The sequence below is a fragment of the Lepidochelys kempii genome, chromosome 5 (assembly GCF_965140265.1).
Source record: "Lepidochelys kempii isolate rLepKem1 chromosome 5, rLepKem1.hap2, whole genome shotgun sequence".
NCBI lineage: Eukaryota > Metazoa > Chordata > Testudines > Cheloniidae > Lepidochelys > Lepidochelys kempii.
In genome coordinates this window covers 69,392,707-69,417,066 of record NC_133260.1, presented here as the reverse complement: position 1 = coordinate 69,417,066, position 24,360 = coordinate 69,392,707, and the positions used below count along the sequence as shown (strand labels likewise).

The following is a 24,360-nucleotide window of genomic DNA, read 5'->3' as shown; positions in this document are numbered from 1 at the left end:
GGATTTTTTTTTTTTAAACAGGTTAGAAAATGCACTTCAAGAATGAATTGATATGGGGGTGTAGATAACCTTTTCCATATCTAATTTCCTGTGATTTCTAGGTCTCTCTCTACTTAAGTCAAAAAGGCAACAAACCAAAGGCTGAAACACCTTGAGTTTGTAATGCCTGTACAATAACTTGGGTCCATACTGAAGAACTATAATACAATAAACACTGGTAATATCCACTGGTTACAGTGCTTGGGATGAGTTGTTCAGCTGAGCTGCAGCTAACCTAGTGAAGTCTATAGCATCATCTTCACAATATGGATGCGAAGCCAAAGAGAGAACCTATGCCAACTTACCCAGTCCTCCTAATTCCATCCCATAATGCAGGGCCTCATGTTTAGAATTAACCTAAAAGACCTGGCTTCCAGCACCAGTTCAGGGAATTATGTTATGAGTCCTTCAGGAGTCCCAGAACCATGGATATAAGAGGTGCTGCATGTGGATGCACCAAACTAACGATTGAGGGTAACACTGCTACGTGGACACACTAAGCCCTTCCAAGGACAACCAGGACAATCATCTAATTTCATTAATTTTTCTGCAATAGTTTCCTTCTTAACAAAAACATACCTTATGTTTCTGTAGTCGCTATGATATGGAGCCACAAAATTTAAGATATCTAGGTACTAAGTTTATGTCCTGAAGTATTAGATTTCATCAACCTCAGGATCTAGGAAAGGACTTTTCCAATCTGTAAAGCATTGCACAATTCACTAGGTGCATTACAGATATTTTCACTTTCTTCTGAGTCATCATATAATGGTCATTACCAGAGCACAGCAACTGGTCTGGAGACATCTCCTACAACAATCTTTATGTTCCAATGACTCCACAGATTTGAACCAACAGAGTAAGATACAGATTTCAGAAAGAATGCATTTTCTGCCTATACAGTACAGGTTTTTTCTGGTTTCCGTTCAGTCACAAAAATATGTTCCAAGGTAGTCAAACATTGACTTTATGCAGAAATTACCAATACAAGAGTCTACCACAAAACATGTTCTTTCAAAAAATAAAAAAAAAAAGTTACAGCTAACTCAAATAAAAACAAATATTTCATATTTTAACTGCATAAAACATAAAAACCTTCATTAAAACAAGATAATGTTTTGAAGCATGTTTTGCAGACTAACTTTAAACGTATAGTATAGTAAACGTATAGTTTAAACGTATAAATTGAAAAAAATCTAAATCTGAAAAAGATGCTTGGAGGTGTAAATATATTATTTCTGTCCTTTAATATTCACCACACACCTATTTGGCTGCTTTTAAAAAGTAGTGTATCGTAATAAGAGGAAAGACAAAACTGTCAGAAACCACTGAAAGCATATTATTAATCTCAATTGAATTTCAATGCAACAGCAACAGTAATATTTGAGGAAATGGCAAAATTCAGTGGAAGCAGATCAAGTTACCCATGCAATAAAAAAAAAATTCAACCTCTAATCAGGTAACATTTTTAAATTCAACAACTCTTTCATAGTTTTCAAAAAAAAATTTTCTAATTTAGAAGCTTTGAAAATAAACCCATTTTTCCTGCCAAATTTATCCGCTTCTTGACGAACATTTAATTTTGATTAGGGCTGTCGATTAATCACAGTTAACTCACATGATTAACTCAAAAAAATTAATCGTGAATTTTAAAAAATCGCGATTAATTGCAGTTTTAATTGCACTGTTAAACAATAGAATACCAACTGAAATTTATTAAATATTTTGGTGTTTTTCTACATTTTCATATATATTCTATTCTGTGTTGTAACTGAAACCGAAGTGTATATTTTTATTAGAAATATTTGCACTGTAAAAATGATAAAAGAAATACTATTTTTCAATTCACATCATGCAAGTATTGTAGTGCAATCGCTTTGTCGTGAAAGTGCAACTTAAAATGTAGATTTTTTTTTGTTAAATAACTGCACTCAAAAACAAAACAATGTAAAACGTGAGAGACTACAATTCCACTTAGTCCTACTTCTTGCTCAGCCAACAGCTAAGACAAACAAGTTTGTGTACATTTACAGGAGATAATGCTGCCCTCTTCCTATTTACAATGTCACCAGATAGTGCGAACAGGCATTTGCATGGCACTTTTGTAGCTGGCATTACAATGTTTTTAAGTACCAGATATGCTAAACATTCGTATGCCCCTTTATGCTTCGGCCACCATTCCACAGGACATTCTTCCATGCCGATGAAACTCGCCAAAAAAAATGTGTTAATTAAATTTGTGACTGAACTCCTTGGGGGAGAATTGTATGCCCCATGCTCTGTTTTACCTGCATTCTGCCACATATTTCATGTTCATAGCAGTCTTGGATGATGACCCAGCACATGTTGTTCCTTTTAAGAACACTTGCACTGAAGATTTAACAAAACGCAAAGCAAGTACCAATGTGAGATTTCTAAAGATAGCTACAGCACTCGACCCAAGGTTTAAGAATCTGAAATGCCATCCAAAATCTGAGAGGGACAAGGTTAGGAGCATGCTTTCAGAAGTCTTTAAAGAGCAACACTCCAATGAGGAAACTACAGAACTCAAACCACGACAAAAGGAAATCAACCTTCTGCTGGTGGCATCTGACTCAGATAATGAAAATGAGCATACATCAGTCTGTACTGCTTTGGATTGTTATCGAGCAGAACCCATCATCAGCATGGACATGTCCCTTAGCACAGTGGTGAAACATATAAGGACATGAATCTTTAGTGCATCTGGCATGGAAATATCTTGCGATGCCAGCTACAACAGTGCCATGAGAATGCCTGCTCTCACTTTCAGGTGACTTTATAAAGAAGAAGCAGGCAGCATCATCTCCTTTAAATGTAAACAAACTTGTTTGTCTGAGCGATTGGCTGAACAAGAAATAGGACTGAGTGGACTTGCAGACTAAAATTTTACATGGTTTTATTTTTAATGCAGTTTTTTTGTACGTAATTCTACATTTGTAAGTTCAACTTTCATGATAAATTGATTGCATTACAGTACTTGTATTAGGTGTATTGAAAAATGCTATTTCTTTTGTTTTATTACAGTGAAAATACTTGTAATCAAAAATATAAAGTGAGTACTGTATACTTTGTATTATGTGTTGTAACTGCAATCAATATATTTGAAAATGTAGAAAACATTTAAATAAACGGTATCCTATTATTGTTTAATCTCATGATTAATCACGATTTTTTAATCACTTGACAGCCCTAATTTTGATGTGCTTCTATAAAACAGCATAAGCTAACATGTCTCATTTTATTTACTCTGCTACTCAGCAGCATCAATGTCAGCACAGCAGGCTAGTGTACAGTTCTAGGAAAAGTATTAGTTGACCGACTGCTGCTGCAGAATGGCAGGGAAAGTTTACACAGTTTTCCTCAGTAAATCATAGCAAAACAATTTTGGGGGATTTTTGTCTAACACCTCTTTCCGGCTGACACAGTTGTGGATTTCAATTCTAGAAGACAGTCTAATAGCATCATATTCTTTACATTTCATCCAAAATATCCCAGGAATCATCAAACTATGGCCCCATTTCGGCAAAGGAATAGACCAGTGTTGACCCTTACTCTCAAGTGATACATTTTAAGGCCAGAATGGACCAATATGATCATCTAGGTTGCACTCCTACGTAACATAAGCCTTTCACCAAGTAATTCTTGCATGGAACCCAATAAGATTTAGTCGAAACTAAAGCATCTCTTTTAGCAAGACATCCAGTCTTGATTTCAACTGTTTAACTGAGGGAGAATCAACAACTTGCTATAGTTCATTACCTTTTATTATTAAGAAGTTGCACCTTATTTCTGGTTTAACTTTGTTAAGCTATAACTTCACTGATTTTATAATGCCTTTACCTTCTAGATTAGAAATCCCTCTATCATCTGTTGACCCTCCTCATACAGGTAATTCTAGACAGTGATCAAATCACCACTTAATTTTCCCTGTGATAAACAAAACAGACTGAGCTTCTTGGGTCTCTACATGTAAGACATTTTCCAGCCCTCAAGTTATTCCTGCAACTCTTCTCCTACTTCTCTCCACTTTATCAACACCCTCTTTGAAGAGGGGACATCAGAACTGGACACCATATTCCACAAGTCATCTTACCAGTCTAGTATTAGATTCAGGGCTGATAGCACTACCTAGTACTAGATACCTGACCCTTCCAATTATAAGATCCTATTTCAGTTGCTTATAAGTTTACCAGACTAACTATTTGGATTGAAATTTTCCATGTCAGGTGCCTAACCGAGGCTGATTTTTTAAAATTTCAGCCAAAACAGTTCAGTTGTTTTAAAGAATAAAGCTAGGTAAATATATGTTGTTTTGCCCATTTAAAAAAAAATTGAGACCTTTACTTTGAACAACCCTAGCACCCCTATGCTTTGAGGGAGGAACTTAAAATTTGGCAGGAGGAGGGCTTTTTATCAAGGTTGTACCTTTTGCTGTTGCTATGAAATTCTGCCTAAATTTAGCTAAGTTATAAACCTTTTTAACAAGCTGCAGCTGGCACATGCTCAGTAGAGACTTCTTAAATGTTAGCTACTAAGATTTCCAAAGATTCCATCCTCACTGAGCATGCTCACGCCTCTCACAGCTCATAGCGAAGACCAGACTGCACATGCACCATTCCAACAGAACTGAGTATGCTCCAGTTCCAAAGATGAAGCCAGACTTTCCCTATAATGGCTGCTCCCAGCTGGGGCCAGGCCAGGCACTGGAACTGTGCCCTCAATGACCTCCATGCTGGCACGCAGGCAGTGTAGAAGAGGAAGCTGTCAGATTCAAATTCAGAACGGACAACAGGTGAAGCCCCAGGGCTGGGAAAGGGCAGGCTGGCATTGTGGAAGAAGGAGACGGGGAGATGGGAGGCAGAAGGAAGAAGTTGGGACTAGTTGGTCAAGGAGACTTAAACTGGTATAAGAAGCCTGATAACTGGAGAGTGGAACTGAGCGAAGAAAGAAGATGAGACTGAAACAACGAGGCATGGGTGGGAACAGACAGGACTGGGACAGGTTAAAGGGTAAAAAGGAATGGGATATAAGAAGTCAAGCTTGGGGGGGGGAAAGGACATAAGAGTCTATGCCCACTACAGCACAATATCTTTCAGAGCCTTGAATCTCACCGTTTGTCTGCTGTCAGCAAATATCTCTGAAAGGACCTCGTGAAGTGTCTGTCTCGGCCCCATCTACTGATGGTCCACATGGAGGGTGACAACCACCTCTGCTACCAGTTACTCCCTTAGAGCAAGGGCCAGAGATCTACGCAGTGTATCTAAAGGATCCAACCCTGCTGTGAATCACGATGAGGGCCCTACCAAATTCACAACCATGAAAAACACATCACAGACGCTGAAATCTGGTCACCCTCTATGAAATTTGGTCTTTTGTGTACTTTTACCCTATACTATACAGATTTCAAAGGGGAGACCAGCATTTCTCAAATTGGGGGTCCTGACCCAAAAGGGAGTTGCAGGGGCAGGGGGGTGTCACAGGCTTATTTTAGGAGGGATGCGGTATTGCCACCCCTTACTTTTGTACTGCCTTCCGAGCTGGCCAGCAGGAGAGCCAGGACTGTTGGCCAAGCACCCAGCTTTGAAGGCAGCGCCCCGCCAGCAGCAGTGCAGAAGGAAAGGTGGCAATACCACTGTCAAAACCCAATGGCCCCCTCCCTCAGGATGTGTCTCCTGGGGAGGCAGATCAGCATTGTATGTTGCTAACACTGTTGCAGGCATAGGCAACAGGGAAGGGTTAAAGGTGTGAGTGTGGAGTGGAAGATTCCTTTGCAGGATGCAAGAGGCCAAAGAGGGAGGAAGAGAGCAGAGAACGGGGTAACTTGACGCTTCGGCTAGCTCAGTCCAAAGGTAAGATGCTGGCCCCAATCCAAGGTCAAAGCACTCAACAAGAAGTCTGCAGCTGCGTTCATATCTTACCCAACCCCAGTCAGCCATGAGAAAGGAGAACTAAGCTAAACAGGACTGTAGAGATTGCAAAAACTAGTGAGACGGCGAAGGCCTGCGAGGGGGGAAACAAAGTCTCACATCCCTGGAGCCAGTGTGTTTTGGGAAAGCTGAGGAGGCCACAGAAAGCCGGTTTGGACCGGTACAAAGAGCATGGGGAACAGAGGTCCCTGAATGAAACGCCCCCAAAAGAATCCAGGACTTAAAACCCTCCTGAGAACCGAAGCAAGTTGGAGATCAACAGCAGACCCTGGACAGATTGTGCACAAGACAAAACTCTTGTGCACTCTTCTCCCTCTTCTTCTGACATTACACCCAGGCTTGGCCAGCCTCAGGTCATGCATGTGAGTATGAAAGTGGGTTAGGGCTGGGGCACTAACGCGTTCTTCCTTTCTCTGAGTGACGAGGGAGCGTTCCCAGCACTCACCGCTGTTATTTTATTTTATTTTATTAATAAAGCTTTAAAACTTAGACCCTTGGTGTGCTCCTTAATCTCCTCCCATAACAATCCTGTGGCCTCAGCCTGATCACCTGACGCCTCAGGCAGATTGGTAACAGAAATCTGTCTTACCTTCTGCTCTGCTGCCTTCAGAATTGGGCAGCCAGAGAGCGGCTGCTGCATACTGAGGGCCCAGCTCTGCAGGAGTAGCACAGAAGTAAGGGTGGCAATACCATACCATGCCATTCTTACTTCTATGCTGCTGCTGGCAGCGGTTCTGCCCTCAGATCTGGGCTCCTGGCCAGCAGCCGCCACTCTCCAGCTGCCCAGCTCCGAAGACAGCATCACCGCCAGCAGCAGCACAGAAGTAAGGGTCGCAGTACCAGAACTCCCCCCCTACAATAGCCTTGTGACCCCGCCACCCCACCCCCAACTCCTTTTTGGGTCAGGACCCCTACAATTACAAAACCATGAAATTTCATATTTAAATACCTGAAATCATGAAATTTATTATTTTTAAATTCCTATGATGGTGAAATTGACCAAAACGGACTGTGAAATTGGGAGGGCCATAATCATGACAATATGTTATTAAATGATGTTATTCAACACTTGTTTTTACTGTTCGCTTTTTTTTAAACTCAGGAAATTTTACACACCCACACAGTCCCCTATTTGTAAAGTTGCAAAGTCTAGTAGCTAAAAAATCCCAGAAATACTAGAATATACAGCAGGGGTGGGCAAAACTTTTGGTCCAAGGGCCACATCTGGGTATGGAAATTGTATGGCGGGCCATGAATGCTCACGAAATTGGAGTGTGGGAGGGGGTGAGGGCTCTGGCTGGGGGGTGTGGGCTCTGGAATACAGCCAGAAATGAGGAGTTCAGGGTGCGGGATGGGGCTCCGAGCAGAGGGTTAGGATGCAAGGAGAGGGTGTGAGGGCTCCAGTTGGGAGTGCATGCTCTGGGGTTGGGCTGGGGATGAGGGGTTTTGGGTGCAGGAGGGTGATCAGGTCTGGGGCAGTGGGTTGGGGCACAAGAGGGGATCAGGGGTGCAGGCTCCAGGCAGCACTTACCTCAAGCATCTCCCGGAAGCAGCGGCATGGCCACCCTCCAGCTCCTATGTGGAGGTGCGGCCAGGCGGCTCCGCACACTGCCCTGTCTGCAGGTGCCGCCCCTGCAGCTCCCTTTGGCCGCAGTTCCCGGCCAATGGAAGCTGTGGGGGCGGCTCTTGGGGCAGAGGCAGTGTGCAGAGTTCCCTGGCTGCCCCTACATGTAGGAGCCAGAAGATGGACATGCCACTGCTTCTGGGAGCGGCGTGGAGCCATGCCATGCACGGAGCAGGGCAAGCCCCCGACCTCGCTCCCTGGCTGGAGTGGAGCAAGCCCCAGACCACATGCTCCCCAGCAGGAGATCGAGGGCTGTATTAAAACATCTGAAGGGCCGAATGCGGCTCCTGGGCCGTAGTTTGCCCACCCCTGATGTATAGGCAACTTTAATTCAGCCCCCTTGTGTGCACGCATTATTATAACAGTCTCTAATTACATAAACTATTTTTTCGTAGGACCCCTGCCTCATTCAATACACAGGATGGACCAACACTGGATATAGATCGGGGTTATGTCATAAAAGAGACTGTTGTCTCTCAGACTTCTAAGGTCCTAGGTATCTCAAAACTGGCATCCAGAATTAGTGGAAACTTTTTACTTAATGTCTCTATGCCTCAGTTTCCTATCTATAAAATGGTGATTATACACACACACACACACACACCCCGAAACCTCACAGGAATGTTAGGAAAATTGATGGTTTCTGGAGCACCCAGATAGTGTAGAGATAAGCGCCACAGAAAATGTCATGAGGAAATTAATAATTCTGCCTTCAGAGTACACTTTGAATAGCATGCAGTAAATATTGTACACCACACATTGAACAGTGGAGACAAAACAAAATATAGAATAGCTGCTCTTTAAGTGAGCACAGTCAACCCTATAGCCTGAATGAGGCAGGGGTCTGCGGAAAAATATCAGTCCCTTGTATGATCGGGTCCTGATCCATGACTACAACTCCCAGTCACTCTACTCACACAAATAAATAACAAGAACAAGAACAATAGAAATAAAGACTGTGTCATAATGTAAACAGCACAAGGGGGCTTACCTAAGGTTTTGCAGGTAACTTTAATTCTGGCATTTCCAAACTTGAGGTCTCAACTTTGCAACCTTAATAATGTTTTTTTAACAGCTATTTTGTGTGCAATACAGAGATCATCTCCCTCCCTATTCTTATTCAACATGCCTTTTTTTATATATTCAAGGACTGCATTAACCCTTCTGGCAACAGCACTGCATGGGGCGCTCGTGGTCATCTGGTTATTCACCATCACTTCAAACTCCTTAGGCCACAGCTTTCCAGAATGCAATTCCCCATCCTATATGTATGGCTTACCATCTTAATTCCTAGATATACGTTTTATTTGGCTTTATCAAACTGATATGTGTTTGTGAACAGTTTACCAGGCAATCCAGATACTCTCTGTAAGTGACCTTTTCTTACACTATTTACCACTCCACCAATTTTTAGCAAGAAATCTGTAAACGTTATAATCAATGATTTTATACTGTTTTCAAGATAACTGAAGAAAATATTAAATAGTGTTGGGACAAGAACCAATTCCTGCAGGACACAGATGGAAACACATCAAATTGATGATGATTCCCCATTAAATATTACATTTTGAGATTCATCCATTAGTTTTTATATGGTTGTGACACAGGCAGACCAGCCAAACTGCATATGACCCATAACAACTTAACAAGAAGCATTACGATTGTAACAAGACAATTCACTTGTATGTGAATTTCAAAGATGTACTAGACCAGCAATCATTAACCCATTCATTTGTAGTAACAGAAATCTAGGGTAAAGGCTAAATATATCTGCCTGTGTTTACATATATATCCTATTAGAAGTTTACCAGTGTAACCAAATTAGCTTTTGGATGCTAAATCCTTTCCATGCCTTAATTGCCTTCACAAACAACTTTGTTCAGTTAACCTTAGGATCAAAGATATGAGACACTGCAAGAAATTAATATACTGTCTTCAGTTTATCTGTCTCTGTTATAATGAAGGACCGGCTAATTACCTTATGCAAATGAGTAACTAGATTACCTGTGTATGCATAGGAAATTTAATGTTAACTTCAAAGATTTGGTTTCAGAGTAGCAGCCGTGATAGTCTGTATCCGTAAAAAAGAAAAGGAGTACTTGTGGCACCTTAGAGACTAACAAATTTATCAGAGCATAAGCTTTCGTGAGCTATAGCTCACTTCATCGGATGCATCAAAGATGTGGGTCGTGTGCTCAACAAAGAAGAGTCACCTGCTGTGCTCAGAGCACTTGAAAACCCTGCTTCAGCTCTAAAGAGAAACCTCAGGACTGATCCTTTCATCTCTAGTCTTCTTAACTTGAAACAGGAAAAGTTTAAGCCCTGGAACTGAGATCTTCCAAGCAGTTTTTTGGAATAGTCTTTTCACGCATTTTTCAGTTAACAGACTTTACATCCATGCTGCATTTGAATTCTAACCTTTGAGGATGATTCCAGAGAGACTTTTGCAAGCCAGCAGACTCGTTCATCACTGCTACAAATCTGATATAAGGACGTTACAGGCATCTGTAATGTATATAAACTTTTAACCATTCAGTAACTTTTATTTAATTAATAAATCTTCAGTTTATTAAGGATTGGCTGACAGCATGGTATTAAGGTAAGATCTGAGAACATATTGATCTGAAGTTAAGTGTCTGATCTTTAGGGATTAATACGAACCTCACATATGGGTGAATTAGGTTTTCAATAACCCTTCACTGTATTACACCCGTTTGCCTGAATAGGAGTCATGAACTGGAATGCTTAAAGGGGACTGTGTCTGGCTTCTTGTTAACCAGTGTGGTACTACAGAAGTTCTTTTGTTATTAGTGACTAATTACAGAATAAACCACCAGTTTGGGGGGATTGTCTGCCCTGTTTCTTGCAGTCTGCCTTAAGTGTGGCATTCCATCCCAGCACCCGGTCACAATAGTATGTTGATATTTTACTATGCTAATACTTTAATCAGAATGTCGCTCCTAAAGAGAAGCCCAGGTGCATTGCATCAATATAGTCAACAACATCAATCATATTTGTAAACCATAGATTCCATGCCTGCCAACCTTACACAGTGTGAGGAAGTGAAATTTTCACTAAGCATCCTAAGACAAAAACCTCCCCCCTAAAAAAGTGTGTTGTGGGATCTTTAACATTCCCATATTGTAAGCGTCAGTTTTTTAAAATGTCATCTAACAGAACTGCACACAGTAAATGCAACAGAACTCAATTTATCTATATTAGAAAAATGAGGGACTGAGTTAGAATTTAAACTCCTTATCCCAGCTATTCTAGGTGTTTCAAACCTGAAGACTTCTTTAAAATCTTGCAGTAAAGCAAAAATATAAAGTTAGAACTTGTACACTTAATACTAGCTTATTAAGCACCAATATAAAAAAACTCAACTATTATAACTCAGTTGTGCATTTTAAAAGATACGTTATAACCGTACTTCAAAAAATATTTATATAATCTGTATCTGTTTATACATATTGCATAATTAATGATACCTGAAACATGAAAACATGCTTAATAATTAATACAACTGCAAAATATTTTGAAGATAAACAGGAAATAATATGGAGGGGTTGAAAACAACTGAGGGACAGTTATGTGCCAAACATTCCCCTTCTCCTCATTTTTTTACTATCCTGTTGCTGTCTGTGTGCAGGGCAGCAGGACTTATGCATTTTCACTCCTCGTTCTCCCGGCCCCTTCCACCCAAGTTTTTAAAAGGGGTTTGCAGCACTTATAAAATAAAGAGAAAGAAGAAACCACCTTCTTTTGTTTATTAAATTCCAGCATCAGCTTTAGTTTTTCTATAGGAAGTACTAGAGTATTTCTTCAACATTTCTAAAAGAAAAACATACTGTACCCACTTTGCTGAACCCAGCAATCTTTCTGGACATAAGTCCTCCCCATAATGCTTTTTTTTTAAACGCAAGTTTTTATTAAGTGATATTATGGAAGTAAATGAAAAAAAATAAATGGAGCCATTAATAACTATGCAAAAAGACTCATGCCCAATAACTTTCTATAAGCAAATACGAATCAAATGCAGGACTGTCTAGGTTTTTAGGATTCTGAATATCTCAAGAATTAAGAACACTCAAACATCCATTGTAGAAATGTTGAGATGCTTGCAGCTTTCTTGGTATTAAGTAAATAATGTGATATACAAGTGTGCCAACAGATTTTAATTTCTAGCAAATGGAAACTTCCCTATATAATCATAGGCATGTCCCAGACCATAAAAAGTTCAGAAGAGCCACTGACACAAGCAATGGGCTGAGGCCTAGAATCATAGAATTGGAAGGGACCTCAAGAGGTCATCTAGTCCAGTCCCCTGCACTCAAGGCAGGACTAAATATTATCTAGACCATCTCTGACAGGTGTTTGTCCAATCTGATCTTAAAAATCCCCAATGATGGAGATTCTACAACCGCCCTAAGCAAATTTATTCCAGTGCTTAACCACTCTGACAGTTAGGACGTTTTTCCTGATGTCCAATCTAAACCACCCTTGCTGCAATTTAAGCCCATTGCTTCTTGTCCTATCCTCAGAAGTTAAGAAGAACAATTTATCTCCCTCTTCCTTGTAACAACCTTTTATGTACTTGAAAACTTATTATGTCCCCTCTCAGTCTTCTCTTTTCCAGACTAAACAAACCCAATTTTTTCTATCTTCCCTCGTAGGTCATGTTTTCTAGACCTTTAATCATTTTTGTTGCTCTTCTCTGGACTTTCTCCAATTTGTCCACATTTCTCCTGAAAAGTGGCACCCAGAACTGGACAAAATACTCCAGCTGAGACCTAATCAGCACAGAGTAGAGCGGAAAAATTACTTCTTGTGTCTTGCTTACAATGCTTCTGCCAATACATCCCAGAATGATGTTTAGCTTTTTTTGCAACAGCGTTACACGGTTGACTCATTTAGCTTGTGATCCACTATGACCCCCAGGTCCCTTTCCGCAGTACTCCTGCCTAGGCAGTCATTTCCCATTTTGTGTGCAACTGATTGTTCCTTCCTAAGTGGAGTACTTTGCATTTGTCCTTATTGAATTTCATCCTATTTACTTCAGAACATTTCTCCAGTTTGTCCAGATCCAGTTGAATTTTAATCCTGTCCTCCAAAACACTTGCAACCCCTCCCAGCTTGGTATATAACTTTGTAAGTGTATTCTCTATGCCATTAGCCAAATTATTGATGAAGATATTGAACAGAACTGGACCCAGAACTGATCCCTGTGGGACTCCACTTGTTATGCCCTTCAGGCATGACTGTGAACCACTGATAACTTTCTGGGAATGATTTTCCAGCCAATTATTCACCTACCTTGTAGTAGCTCCACTAGGTTGTATTTCCTTTTTACGAGAAGGTTATGTGAAACAGTATCAAAAGCCTTACTAAAGTCAAGATATACCACATCTATCGTTTCTCCTTTATCAATGGGGCTTGTTACCCTGTCAAAGAAAGCTATCAGGTTGGTTTGACATGATTTATTCTTGACAATTCCATGCTGTTATTTATCATCTTATTATCTTTTAAGTGTTTGCAAAATTGATTGCTTAATTATTTGCTCCATTATCTTTCCGGGTACAGAAGTTAAGCTGACTGGTCTGTCCTTATTTCCCTTTTTACAGATGGGCACTATATTTCCCCTTCTCCAGTCTTTTGAAATGTCTCCCATCTTCCATGACTTTTCAAGGATAATTGCTAATGGCTAAGGTATCTCCTCAGTCAGCTCCTTGAGCATTCTAGGATGCATTTCATCAGGGCCTTGGTGATTTGAAAACATCTAACTTGTCTCAGTAATTTTTCACTTGTTCTTTCCCAAGTTTAAACTCTGATCCTACCTCATTTTCACTGGCATTCACTATGTTAGATGTCCAGTCGCCATCAACCTTCTTGGTGAAAACTGAAACAAACAAGTCATGAAGCACCTCTGCTGTTTCCACATTTTCTGTTATTGTCTTTCCCCCCTGATTGAGTAACAGGCCTACTCTGTCCTTGGTCTTCCTCTTGCTTCTGATGTATTCGTAGAATGTTTTCTTCTTTCCTTTTATGCAGTGATGAGCTGCCAAAATCTTAACAACCGGTTCCCTCCTCACCCCACGAGGGGGTCATGGACCGCCCCTGCCCCTGGGGACTCCTGCCCCATCCAACCCCCTGTGTTCCTTGACACCCCCCCCCCAAGACTCCTTCCCCATCCACCCCTGTCCCCGACTGTCCCCAGAATGGGGCAGGAGGGTCTCGTGGGCCACCGTAGTAGGTGCCCACGCCACGAGCCAGAGGGACCTGCCGGGGGACGAGGTGGGGAGTCCCGGCGGTGCTTACCTGGGGCAGCTCCCAGGAAGCATCCGGCAAGTCCCTCTGGCTCCTAGGGGCAGGGTAGCATAGCTGGCGGGGGAGCAGCCGCTCCCCCCACTGATCACACCAAAAGTGGCACCTTAGGCACCAACTTCGTGGGTGCTCCGGGGCTGGAGCACCCATGGGGAAAATTTGGTGGGTGCATAGCACCCACCGGCAGCTCCCCGCCCGTCCCCAGCTCACCTCACCTCTGCTCCACCTCCTCCCCTGAACGCACCACCCCGCTCTGTTTCTCCGCCCTCCGGCTTCCTGCAAATCAGCTGTTCACACAGGAAGCCTGGGAGAGCTGAGAAGCAAGCGGCGGCTTCGTGCTCAGCCCCAGGGAGGTGGAGGTGAGCTGGGGCAGGGAGTGGTTCCCCTGCGTGGCCCCCCCGGGGTTACCTACTGCGGCGCGGGCAGCCCTCCTCGTGCCCCCCCCGCCCCAGCTCACCTCCGCTCCGCCTCCCTGGGCCTTAGTGCAAAGCCGCCACCTGCTTCTCAGCCCTCCCAGACTTCCCACGCGAACAGTTGATTCGCAGGAAACCGGGGTGGGGGTGGTGGATGAAGCAGAGGAGGGTAGCGTGTTCAGGGGAGGAGGCGGCGGCAGAGCGGAGGTGAGCTGGGGCTCGGTGCGGGCCGGGACGCTGCCGGTGGGTGCTCTGCACCCCCCAAATTTTCCCCATGGGTGCTCCAGCCCCGGAGCACCCACGGAGTCAGCACCTAAGGCGCCACTTTTGGCCGGTTGTCAAATTTAGAAGCCCTTTTAGAACCAGTTGTCCCGTGATTCTAAAAGGGCTTCTAAATTTAACAACCGGCTCCAGCAAACCGGTGCGAACTGGCTCCAGCTCACCACTGCTTTTATGTCCCTAGCTAGTCTGATCTTGTTTTGTGCCTTGGCTTTTCTAATTTTGTCCCTACATACTTGTATTTGTTTATATTCATCCTTTGTCATTTGAACAAGTTTCCACTTTTTGTAGTACTTTTTTTTTTTTCGAGTTTTAGATCACTGAAGATCTTCTGGTTAAGCCAAGGTGGTCACTTGCCATACTTCCTATCTTTCCTACACAGTGCGATAGTTTGATATTGTGCCCTTAATGTCTCTTTGAAAAACTGCCAACTGTCTTCAATTGTTTTTCCCCTTAGACTTGCTTCCCATGGGATTTTACCTACCAACTCCCTGCATTTGCTAAAGTCTGACTTCTTGAAATCCACTGTCTTTATTGTGCTGTTCTCCCTCCTAGCATTCCTTAGAATCATGAACTCTACCATTTCATGGTCACTTTCACCCAAGTTGCCTTCCACTTTCAAATTTTCAACCAGTTCTTCCCTATTTGTCAAAATCAAATCTAGAACAGCCTCTCCCCTAGTAGCTTTCTCCACCTTCTGAAATAAAAAGTTGTCTCAAATACATTCCAAGAACTTGTTGGATAATCTGTGCCCTGCTGTGTTATTTTCCCAACACTTGTCTGGACAGTTGAAGTCCCCCATCACCACCAAGTCCTGTGATTTGGATGATTTTGTTAGTTGTTTAAAAAAAGCCTCATCCACCTCTTCTTCCTGCTTTGGTGGTCTATAATAGACCCCTACCATGACATCACTCTTGTTTTTTTACCCCTTTTAGCCTTACCCAGAGACTTTCAACAAGTCTGTCTCTCATTTCTACCTCAACCTCAGTCCAAGTGTATACATTTTTAATATACAAGTCAACACCTCCTCCCCTTTTTTCCCCTGCCTGTCCTTCCTGAGCAAGCTGTATCCTTCTATAACAATATTCCAGTCATGCACATTTGACTGATTAGGGAAATAAACACTCTTCTCTCCAATCTATTACGAAATGAATTGTGCTTTATCTGATTTTAGAGTTAATTTTCCATGGATTCTTAGAGCATCTCATGTTTGACCTCAGACTTTGGCTTCATGGTAATTTCAGTAGTCTTATAATGCCTAGTTTTAGGAAGGGTACTTCCACTAGTACTTGGAATAATGAAATAATGATTGCAAATTATTCCCCCTTATTCTATTTCACACTCCTGGGCTAATATTTATTTAGAACACGAAATTTCACAACATTGGGCCAAGTTCAGCAAATCTACACCTTCCTAAATTGGCTACATTCATGGTGCCAAGCTTCTGCATGGCAGCCCAAGTTCTTCTTTGGTCAGTCGGTCTCTCTCACACACACACACACACATCGTGAGTAAGTATTTTTAATATGGGTTACTCTAGTTATGAGGTGATCGTTTCTTCATGTTTATTTTGTAAGTAGCAGAAAGTACCAAAGACATGGCTTTCTTTATGTTAAGGGTGACAGAAACTAGAGTGCTGCAACTCAGTAGAGCCATTCTGGGGTTTACATATTTACATTCTTAGGCTTTGTCTACACTACATAGTACAGATCTTACATCGGTACAGCTATACCTCTGCAGCTGCACTGCTGTAAGGTCTCCCATGTAGTCGCTCTATGTCAGCTGGAGGGAGCTCTCCCGCCGGCATAACAAACCACTCCTCATGAGCAGTGGCAGCTATGTCAACAGGCGAGCGTTTCCTGTCAACATCACACTGTCCACACCAGTGCTTCTGTTGGTGAAACTTTTATCGGTCGGGAGGTGTTTTTTCACACCTCTGACTGACAAAAGTCCTAGTGTACACAAAGCCTTAGTCCGGGTAGATTATCCCCTTGATGAAGTTCTCCCCCCGCTTTCTCACTAGACACTACACAATTAGAGCAGGTTTGTCTACCAGAGCACAAGAATTACATCTATTTTAATTGGGTACTAATTTTGTTGTAACATTGGAAAATTTCCTTTTTAAAAACCTTGATAAATTGCATGCTGTATCACTTATAGAGAACCCTATGACCCCTATTCAGGGTCATAACCCAAAGTTTAGAAATGCTGTCACACATTAAACTGGTGTGCGAAGATTGTATTAATTGAATAAAAATGTGCTACAAGAACATACAAAATGAAGCTGGGGGTGAGGCAAACAGTGGTAGGACAGGTAAATCAGTCCAAACAAAAATAATTTTATTTTCGTTTGTAGCACTCAGAGGTTTTGGGAAATGCTAATTTCAAATACTCAGAAGATCAGTAACACAACAGCCTCAATCCTAATTACTTCTGACCCCAAAATTCTAATGGACTTGAATGGGAATTTTGGATTCACAAGAAATGCAGAATCAGATCCCCAGTGAGCAGAAGAGAAAGGAATAAAAGATAGAGCATACTGATATTACAAAACCTTTTCCATTTCCTAAATAGCCAGTAATGCCTGTACTTTCTTGGGAACGATCACAGAAACTTGTATAAAGAAAAGGAGTACTTGTGGCACCTTAGAGACTAACCAATTTATTTGAGCATGAGCTTTCGATGAAGTGAGCTGTAGCTCACAAAAGCTCATGCTCAAATAAATTGGTTAGTCTCTAAGGTGCCACAAGTACTCCTTTTCTTTTTGCGAATACAGACTAACACGGCTGTTACTCAGAAACTTGTATATAACTTTGGAAACCAGATGGAATGATAAAGTAGTGACAGATATTTTTATTTTTTTAAAATAAATCTGATGACCATTAAGTACAGCGAAGCCCAACTATGTGTAATTGTTACCTAAGCCTCCCAACTCACTCCTACCTCAATTATCTGTAGCATCCACCTGTTGTTTATTGTCTGAAATATAGAATTTTCCTGAGTAAGTTTCCTGAGGCAGGAATTGTTTTCTTTGTTAGTTATCAGTGCAGTGCCGAGCACAATGGGGCTCTGATCCTTGATTAAGATTATAGGTGCTAATGTAAAATAAATACTAAATATGAAGAAAAAGTAAAAAGTTGGGTTAGAGCATGTTGTATTCACACTCCAGTATTAACTGAATCTGATTTATTTCAAAGGTTAAAAATGTTTAGAAACATACAGAGAAAAATATTTAAGATCTCAAACAATTAACAAATATACACATAGGCTTTAAGATAGGGACTTCCAAAGGACTCTGAGTAACGTAGGCATTCACCTTCCTACTGAATTTCAAAGTAATTTGGATACTTAGCTCCCTCAGACACCTTTGAAAATCCCAGTCTAAAACTACAAATACATACTTAAACAGAATAGTTTATGATCAGTTTCTCTTCTATTTAAATGTCAAGAGCCAAGTTAAGTCCCTCAGGGTCTGAGTTTTCCCTGCTACAGTTGCTATAACCAGTATTTAGAGCATAATAAGATGTAGTGAGATCACAGCTGGAACTCCACATTATCAATGACATTCGCTACTACAGCACCACTACAGTCAACCTGTTTTATCTATTTTATGATCTGAATAAACCTAATGAAAGGATGAAAGTTTAAAAGAAAGGGCCATCACATACCCCATGAATTCTTTAGAAAACTGTACTATCAAGAAATGTGTAAATATATACTATTACAATTAATCTGTCTTATTTCAGCTTTGTGATATTTCATCAACTGAGCTGCTTGAAACAGAAATGTCACTTTGTTTTATTATATCTATTTTCAGGCAATAATAATTATTAAAGGCAATAATAAAAAGAGCTAAAATGACCACTATTTATTAGTCAGTAGTAAAATACCTTTAGCCACAGCTTCTTTATACTTCTCTTTGGCAGAGTTAACTTCTTTTATTAATTGTCTGTAATTAGATTTTAATTTCTCCAGTTCTGACTTTGTAACCTATGAATAAAGCAGAAATAGGAAAGTTACTAAAACACTTACCTTTAGGAGTTAAAGGCTTCTTAACATTAGGAAAAAATAATTACAGGATTTAATTTCAAAGATATTAAGGATGTATGCTTTTTTCATTATTTCAGAGATGCTCTTGAATATATTGTCATATGCTATCATTAAAAGAAAAAAAAGTCTGGTGTGTAAGGGGGGCCTGCTGTCATCACAAATGTGTGGTGGAGCACATCAGGACATCTAACTTATTATTACTGTGATAATGCCCAAAGATCACAATAAAATCTTGCTAGAAAAAAAAGCAGGATTTTAATTAGCTACTGTTTACGCTTATCTGATTCCTTGTTACACGAAAAGAATTTCTTCCAAAGCCTAAAACAGAAAAGTGACAAAAGAGCTTCTGGATTTTAAAAATCTCTCAAAAGCCACTAAAGGTGCCTTTGGATAGAAGAGTTAATCTCTTGTGAGTCAGGCCAACAACTATGAGGTCTAGAGGAGCAACTGGCTCCTACAAAGAGATTGAGAATGGGGGTCAGAGAAACATTCTTTCCATAGACAACTGGACCAGCTCCGTGAACCAGGACATTTTTGGCAAAGGAGCTACAAGAGTAGCATTGCCTTTTACAGTTCTAATCTTTAGCACATTGTGGAGGAAAGGAAGTGAGCAGCAAGTACAAAAGACCACTGAAGTATGGGACTGAGAAGACATCTGACAACCCAATGGGCTCTGGTATCAAAAAGAAATCCTGAAGAGCTGTCCTTGACAAGAGAGGCAAAAGAGATTCTTTGATAGAGTGACCTCAAACATTCATGGACTAAGAGAGATCACTTGTGCTCAGTCAACCTGAGAGAACACTTAGCTTTTCTGCAAAATGGACTGCTCTTAGGCCAATACATTTTTTCTCCAGTATGAGGAATGTGAAGACTGGGACAGTTGGGGTTCATGATTCTCTTTTGCTAGGTCACATAAGCCTCAGCTACTGAATTGTTTTACAAAACTAGCAATTGGTTACCTGTCAGAACTCCACAAAAAGCAACCAAGGTACTTCTTTCAATTCTTAGCTCTAGTCTAAACCAGTTATGAGGCAGTTTAAGTCAGAGCAGGACCATTTCTTATGTTATCCTGCTCCCACAAGCATGCATGCATGCACATACTCAAACAGTCAGATTTCCATGTGTTGTTAAAATAGTCCAACAGACACTGGACAGGAAAGGACTTTTTGACAGACTAGACCAAAGATGGGCAAAGTACGGCCCACGGGCCACATCCAGCCTGCAGGACCCTCCTACCCAACCCCTGAGCTCCTGGCCTGGGAGGCTAGCTCCCGGCCCCTCCCCCGCTGTTGCCCCTCCCCCACAGCCTCAGCACACCATGCTGCCAGTGTAGTGTATTAAACTGCTCCGCATAGAAATGTGCTACTGTTGGCAGTTACGGAGAGCAATTTACTACACTACACTGGTGCAATGCTCCGGGCAGCACAGCTATAGCACCGCCAACCACCGGTGCTCTGTGCTGCGCGTTAAGAGGGCAGGGAGCAGCGGGGGGTTGGATAGAGGGCAGGAGAGTTCGGTGTGGAGGTCGGGGACGGGGGCGCGGATGGGGTCGGGGCGGTGAGAGGGCAGGAAATGAGGGGGATTGAATGGGGGCAGGGGTCCGGGGGCAGTCAGGAAAGAGGGGGGTTTAATGGGGCAGTGGGGGCAGTCAGAGGCAGGGGTTCGGGGGTGGTCAGGGGACAGGGGGGTTGGATGGGGCAGGAGTCCTGGGGGGTGGGGCATCAGGGGGCAAGAAGCAAGCGGGGGCAGATAGGGGGCGGGGGCACAGCCTCCCCTAACCAGCCCTCCATACAATTTCCGAAACCCGATGTGGCCCTCAGGCCAAAAAGTCTGTCCGGCCCTGGACTAGACCTACAGGTTCCCAAGGAAGAAACTGAAATACAGTTGGAGCTATGAAGCAATTGGTTTCTACAGATAAATATCCCAGGGTACTGGCTAGAAGAATGAATCAAACAGACTCCATTTTGAAGTTCTGAAAGGATGGTAAATCAGTGAAACCAAAGTAAATAAATGAAATTGGACTCTTAAATGCCTCGGGTACTGATGTTAGTCATCCCATGATTAGGTGCTGAGCACAATTACAAACTGGTCCTTTTACAGAAGAGTGGAGAACAAACACAGGGAAATGAGATTAGTTAGGAGAAATCTTTATATTTAACTGTGAAATGGATCTGACTCACCTGTCTCAATATGCTCTTCTGTCAGTGATGAAAACAAAGCCAGAAACTCCCTATCTAGATAAATCTAAGAGGATTAAAGTAGTCAAAATTATCTTTGGTTTATCTACATGGTGCCTCAGTCCACACCAGAGGGGTGTACATTCTAATGCAGACCAGAGTGTCGCACACCAAGTGTCTTGTGTGGACCCTGCTGGTGCACACTAACATTCCCTAGTACATGTCAATGTAGTCATATTTCAAACAATAGTATATTAATCAATGCCAGTTACTGCACAACCTGCTTGTGTGCATCAGAATTAACACTCCTGCTGGTGTGGATTACGGTACTGTATAGACCAGTGGTTCTCAAAGCCGGTCCGCCACTTGCTCGGGAAAAGCCCCTGGCACGCCAGACCGGTTTGTTTACCTGCCACGTCCACAGGTTCGGCCGATCGCGGCTCCCACTGGCCGCGGTTCGCTGCTCCAGGCCAATGGAGGCCGTGGGAAGGGCGGTCAGCACATCCCTTGGCCCGCGCCGCTTCCCACAGCCCCCATGGGCCTGAAGCGGCAAACTGCGGCCAGTGGGAGCCGCAATCGGCCGAACCTGCGGACGCAGCAGGTAAACAAACCAGTCCGGTGCGCCAGGGGGTTTCCCTGAACAAGTGGTGGACTGGCTTTGAGAACCACTGGTGTAAACAATCCTTAAAGTGGGTACCTACTAGCATCCAGGGCTGTGATGTGTATCCGATATTTTTGTCTTAGTAACATCATACGCCCCTCTTTTTCTCCAATTTGTACAGAAAGAAGAATATCTGAAATTCGCAATGGGATTGGAATAAACCTCAAGGTAGAGTCTTCACCACCGACATGTGAAGAAAGCATGATTTTTGTTTTCAAGTAAGTCCTTAGGGATGTATCAAGGAATACCTCAAACAAGGATTCTCTGGAATACGAAATGACCACGTTTTTATTTTGCTTTAATTACTCCTCTAGGGCAAGATTTTATCCAGTGTGTCCTATGGACTCCAATCAGCACAGCTGATAATCTTGTTAAATATTGGATAGTGTCCTAGGGGGCTATGGGTATTTTGTTATTCTATCTAACAAGGCAGAAATTCTGCTGTGTACTATGGAAGAGGTCTTATGTGGACAAGTAAGTAGCTCAATGAGCCATTCAGTAAGTGCTCCAAAGGCACAAAACCACTGGACAGACAACAGCAGGTAGGACTATAAGAATACACAGTATCTCATCAGAAATCAATCCATACACTTGTCTAGAAGACCTCAGGAAGGGCTTGAAAAACTCAACACCTAGAAGACAACAGTCTACTGGCCAGGGTAAAAAATACCTGTGTGACCTTGCTCCAAAACCATGATCTGCTTCAGCTAAAAAGTAGGCCTCGTAAGGCTCATCATGCACTGTAGTTAATTGTAATTTACTGTAAAAAAAATTAAAAATACATATATGTATGTTACTAGGGTTGGTTGATCAGCAGAATTTTTCTTGTCAAATATAAGGGTGATGTTACACTCCATATTTATGAAAATATGATGGTATGAATAGGACATAACTGAGATATACTTTATGCAAGATGGATCATGTAAGATATGATTTACTGAATGCAATTATCCGATTTGTATGCATGTATCACTTCCTTATCTAAAGTTAGGAAGATTATTTAACTATTACAGCTGTGTGTATTTGGAAGACACCCACCAGACAACTGGCCATCACAGCCCTGATGGCCCATTCGGAAGAAACAACAAAACTGTGAAGATACTAATCTCTCTCCTTCCTGAGAGTCCTCCAGTGACTAGTGTCACTAGCTGTGACACTACTCGGTCAGGTGGTCCTGCCATATGGTACTAAACATTATCTTGGACTTCTAGTAATTTTCCACTCACAGGAGGGGGAGGTCAAGTTTGGGAAACAAAACGCTTCCCACCTCATGTAAATTCTATTTAAGGCTGGGAGGGAAGGCATTCCAGACTCTCCTTCATTGCCTACCCAAGAAGAAAGATTGCTGAAGGTACTTGTAAAGGACAAAAAAAAACAACCTGAAGGGAAAGGCAGGGGTAAGTCCAGACAGACAGGGGTCCAGTCTGTAAGAAAAATAACTGGACCTCTGAGCTACAGAAACTCTGAATCCTGCCTAAATTCAACATCTGGGGTGAGAAATTACATTTTGTAACCTGTTTCTTTAGTGAATCAAGCTTAGTTTGCGTGTTTTGTTTTATTTGCTCAGTAATCTGCTTTGTTCTGTTTGCTACCCCTTTAACAACTTAAAATCTGCCTTTTATAGTTAACAACATTTGTTTTGTTATTAAACCCAGTTTCTGTAACCTCTAATGGGGGTGTGGGGGGCAAGAAGTTGTGCATATCTTCCTCATTGAGGGAGGGAATGGATTTCACTAGACCTTTGGGTCTGCACTCCAAGTGAGGTGGGCACCTGAGAGCTGGGGCAAGTCCCTTAAGCTGAGTCTTCCCGCAGCAGGCTGGCCCTGCCTGTGTCTGTGCTAGAGGAGGCCTAGGAGCCTGGCTCAGCAAGACAGGCTAAAGGGGGCCCATGCTGGCAGAACAGGCGGGTTCATTGGTATCTCAGCACATCAGGTCCAGGTGGCATCTTGAAGGGGGGCAACCCATCACACTATTATCATATAAATGTTATCTTTTTTTCTGTCCTCTAGCAGAACATGGTATAGTACAGAGTTCTCTACAGTGTTCTTCCACTACCACCTCCTCCATTTTTTCCCTTTCTCTAAATTGTTTTCTACCCATCCTAGATTTTGTCTCTCCTTTTTTCCCTTCCCCTTGTCCCTTCACTCACTCATTCTCTCTTGCTCCATATTTTGTACTTTTTCTTCCCAACTTATTCCATCAATCTTTCCCACCACCCCAGAATATTTGATACACCCAAAAGCACATCCATTCATAGGCCCACACATAGGACTTGGAAGTTTTAACAGGCACCCAATAGTTTGACTTTTCAGCCTATTAACCCCAGAATAATGAGGACAACACCCATGTGACATGTCAATCTCCCACCAGCTTCTGGGAAAGAGGTTGCTGGGATTCCTAATAGGAAGCTGTCCCCTTAAATTTCAGTAGTAATATTGTACCCAATGAAGTTAATCCAAGGGATGATTATTGCTCATTGAAAACTTGTTGTCATACTTGTTTGGGGGCTCCATTATTCATATCAGCCTCAGGATCCTAGGTATCAGATACATTTGAAGTCCACCTCAAAACCCACTATGTCTGCTGAAAGGGAGAATTTTTTTTAAACACAAGCTTAGATACCTCAGAAACTTACAGCACTCATCAAGAAAAGCTTTTACTTGCCTTAGATTAGTGGATTTTTCAAGCCCTGACCCCAGGAATGCCTAGAGGAGACAGGAGAAGGGATTCACACAGTCACGCTCTACTGGAAGGAGAAAATTTCCAGAGCGGTTAGCCTAACTGAACTCACTTGCAGGACAGTTTCCCACCTCTGTCTTTTCAGCTAATAACTTGCAGAAAACATGGA

General features: G+C 42.1%; 1 protein-coding gene across 15 annotated transcripts in view; it reads right to left on the bottom strand.

Moving 5' to 3' along the window:
• FER (FER tyrosine kinase) overlaps positions 1-24,360 on the bottom strand; it is a 429,890-nt gene that overhangs the window by 344,362 nt on the left and 61,168 nt on the right. For 14 of the 15 annotated variants that reach the window (XR_012158994.1, XM_073344644.1, XM_073344641.1 and 11 more), the window contains one exon: positions 18,515-18,614. Coding sequence is in view for 13 of the 15 variants with exons in the window: in XM_073344644.1 (XP_073200745.1) it covers positions 18,515-18,614 (100 nt within the window). In the remaining 2 variants the exon portion in view is untranslated. Of the gene's footprint in view, positions 1-10,029; positions 10,113-18,514; positions 18,615-24,360 lie in introns of those variants that run through there. The other variant, XM_073344651.1, reaches the window with a different exon arrangement.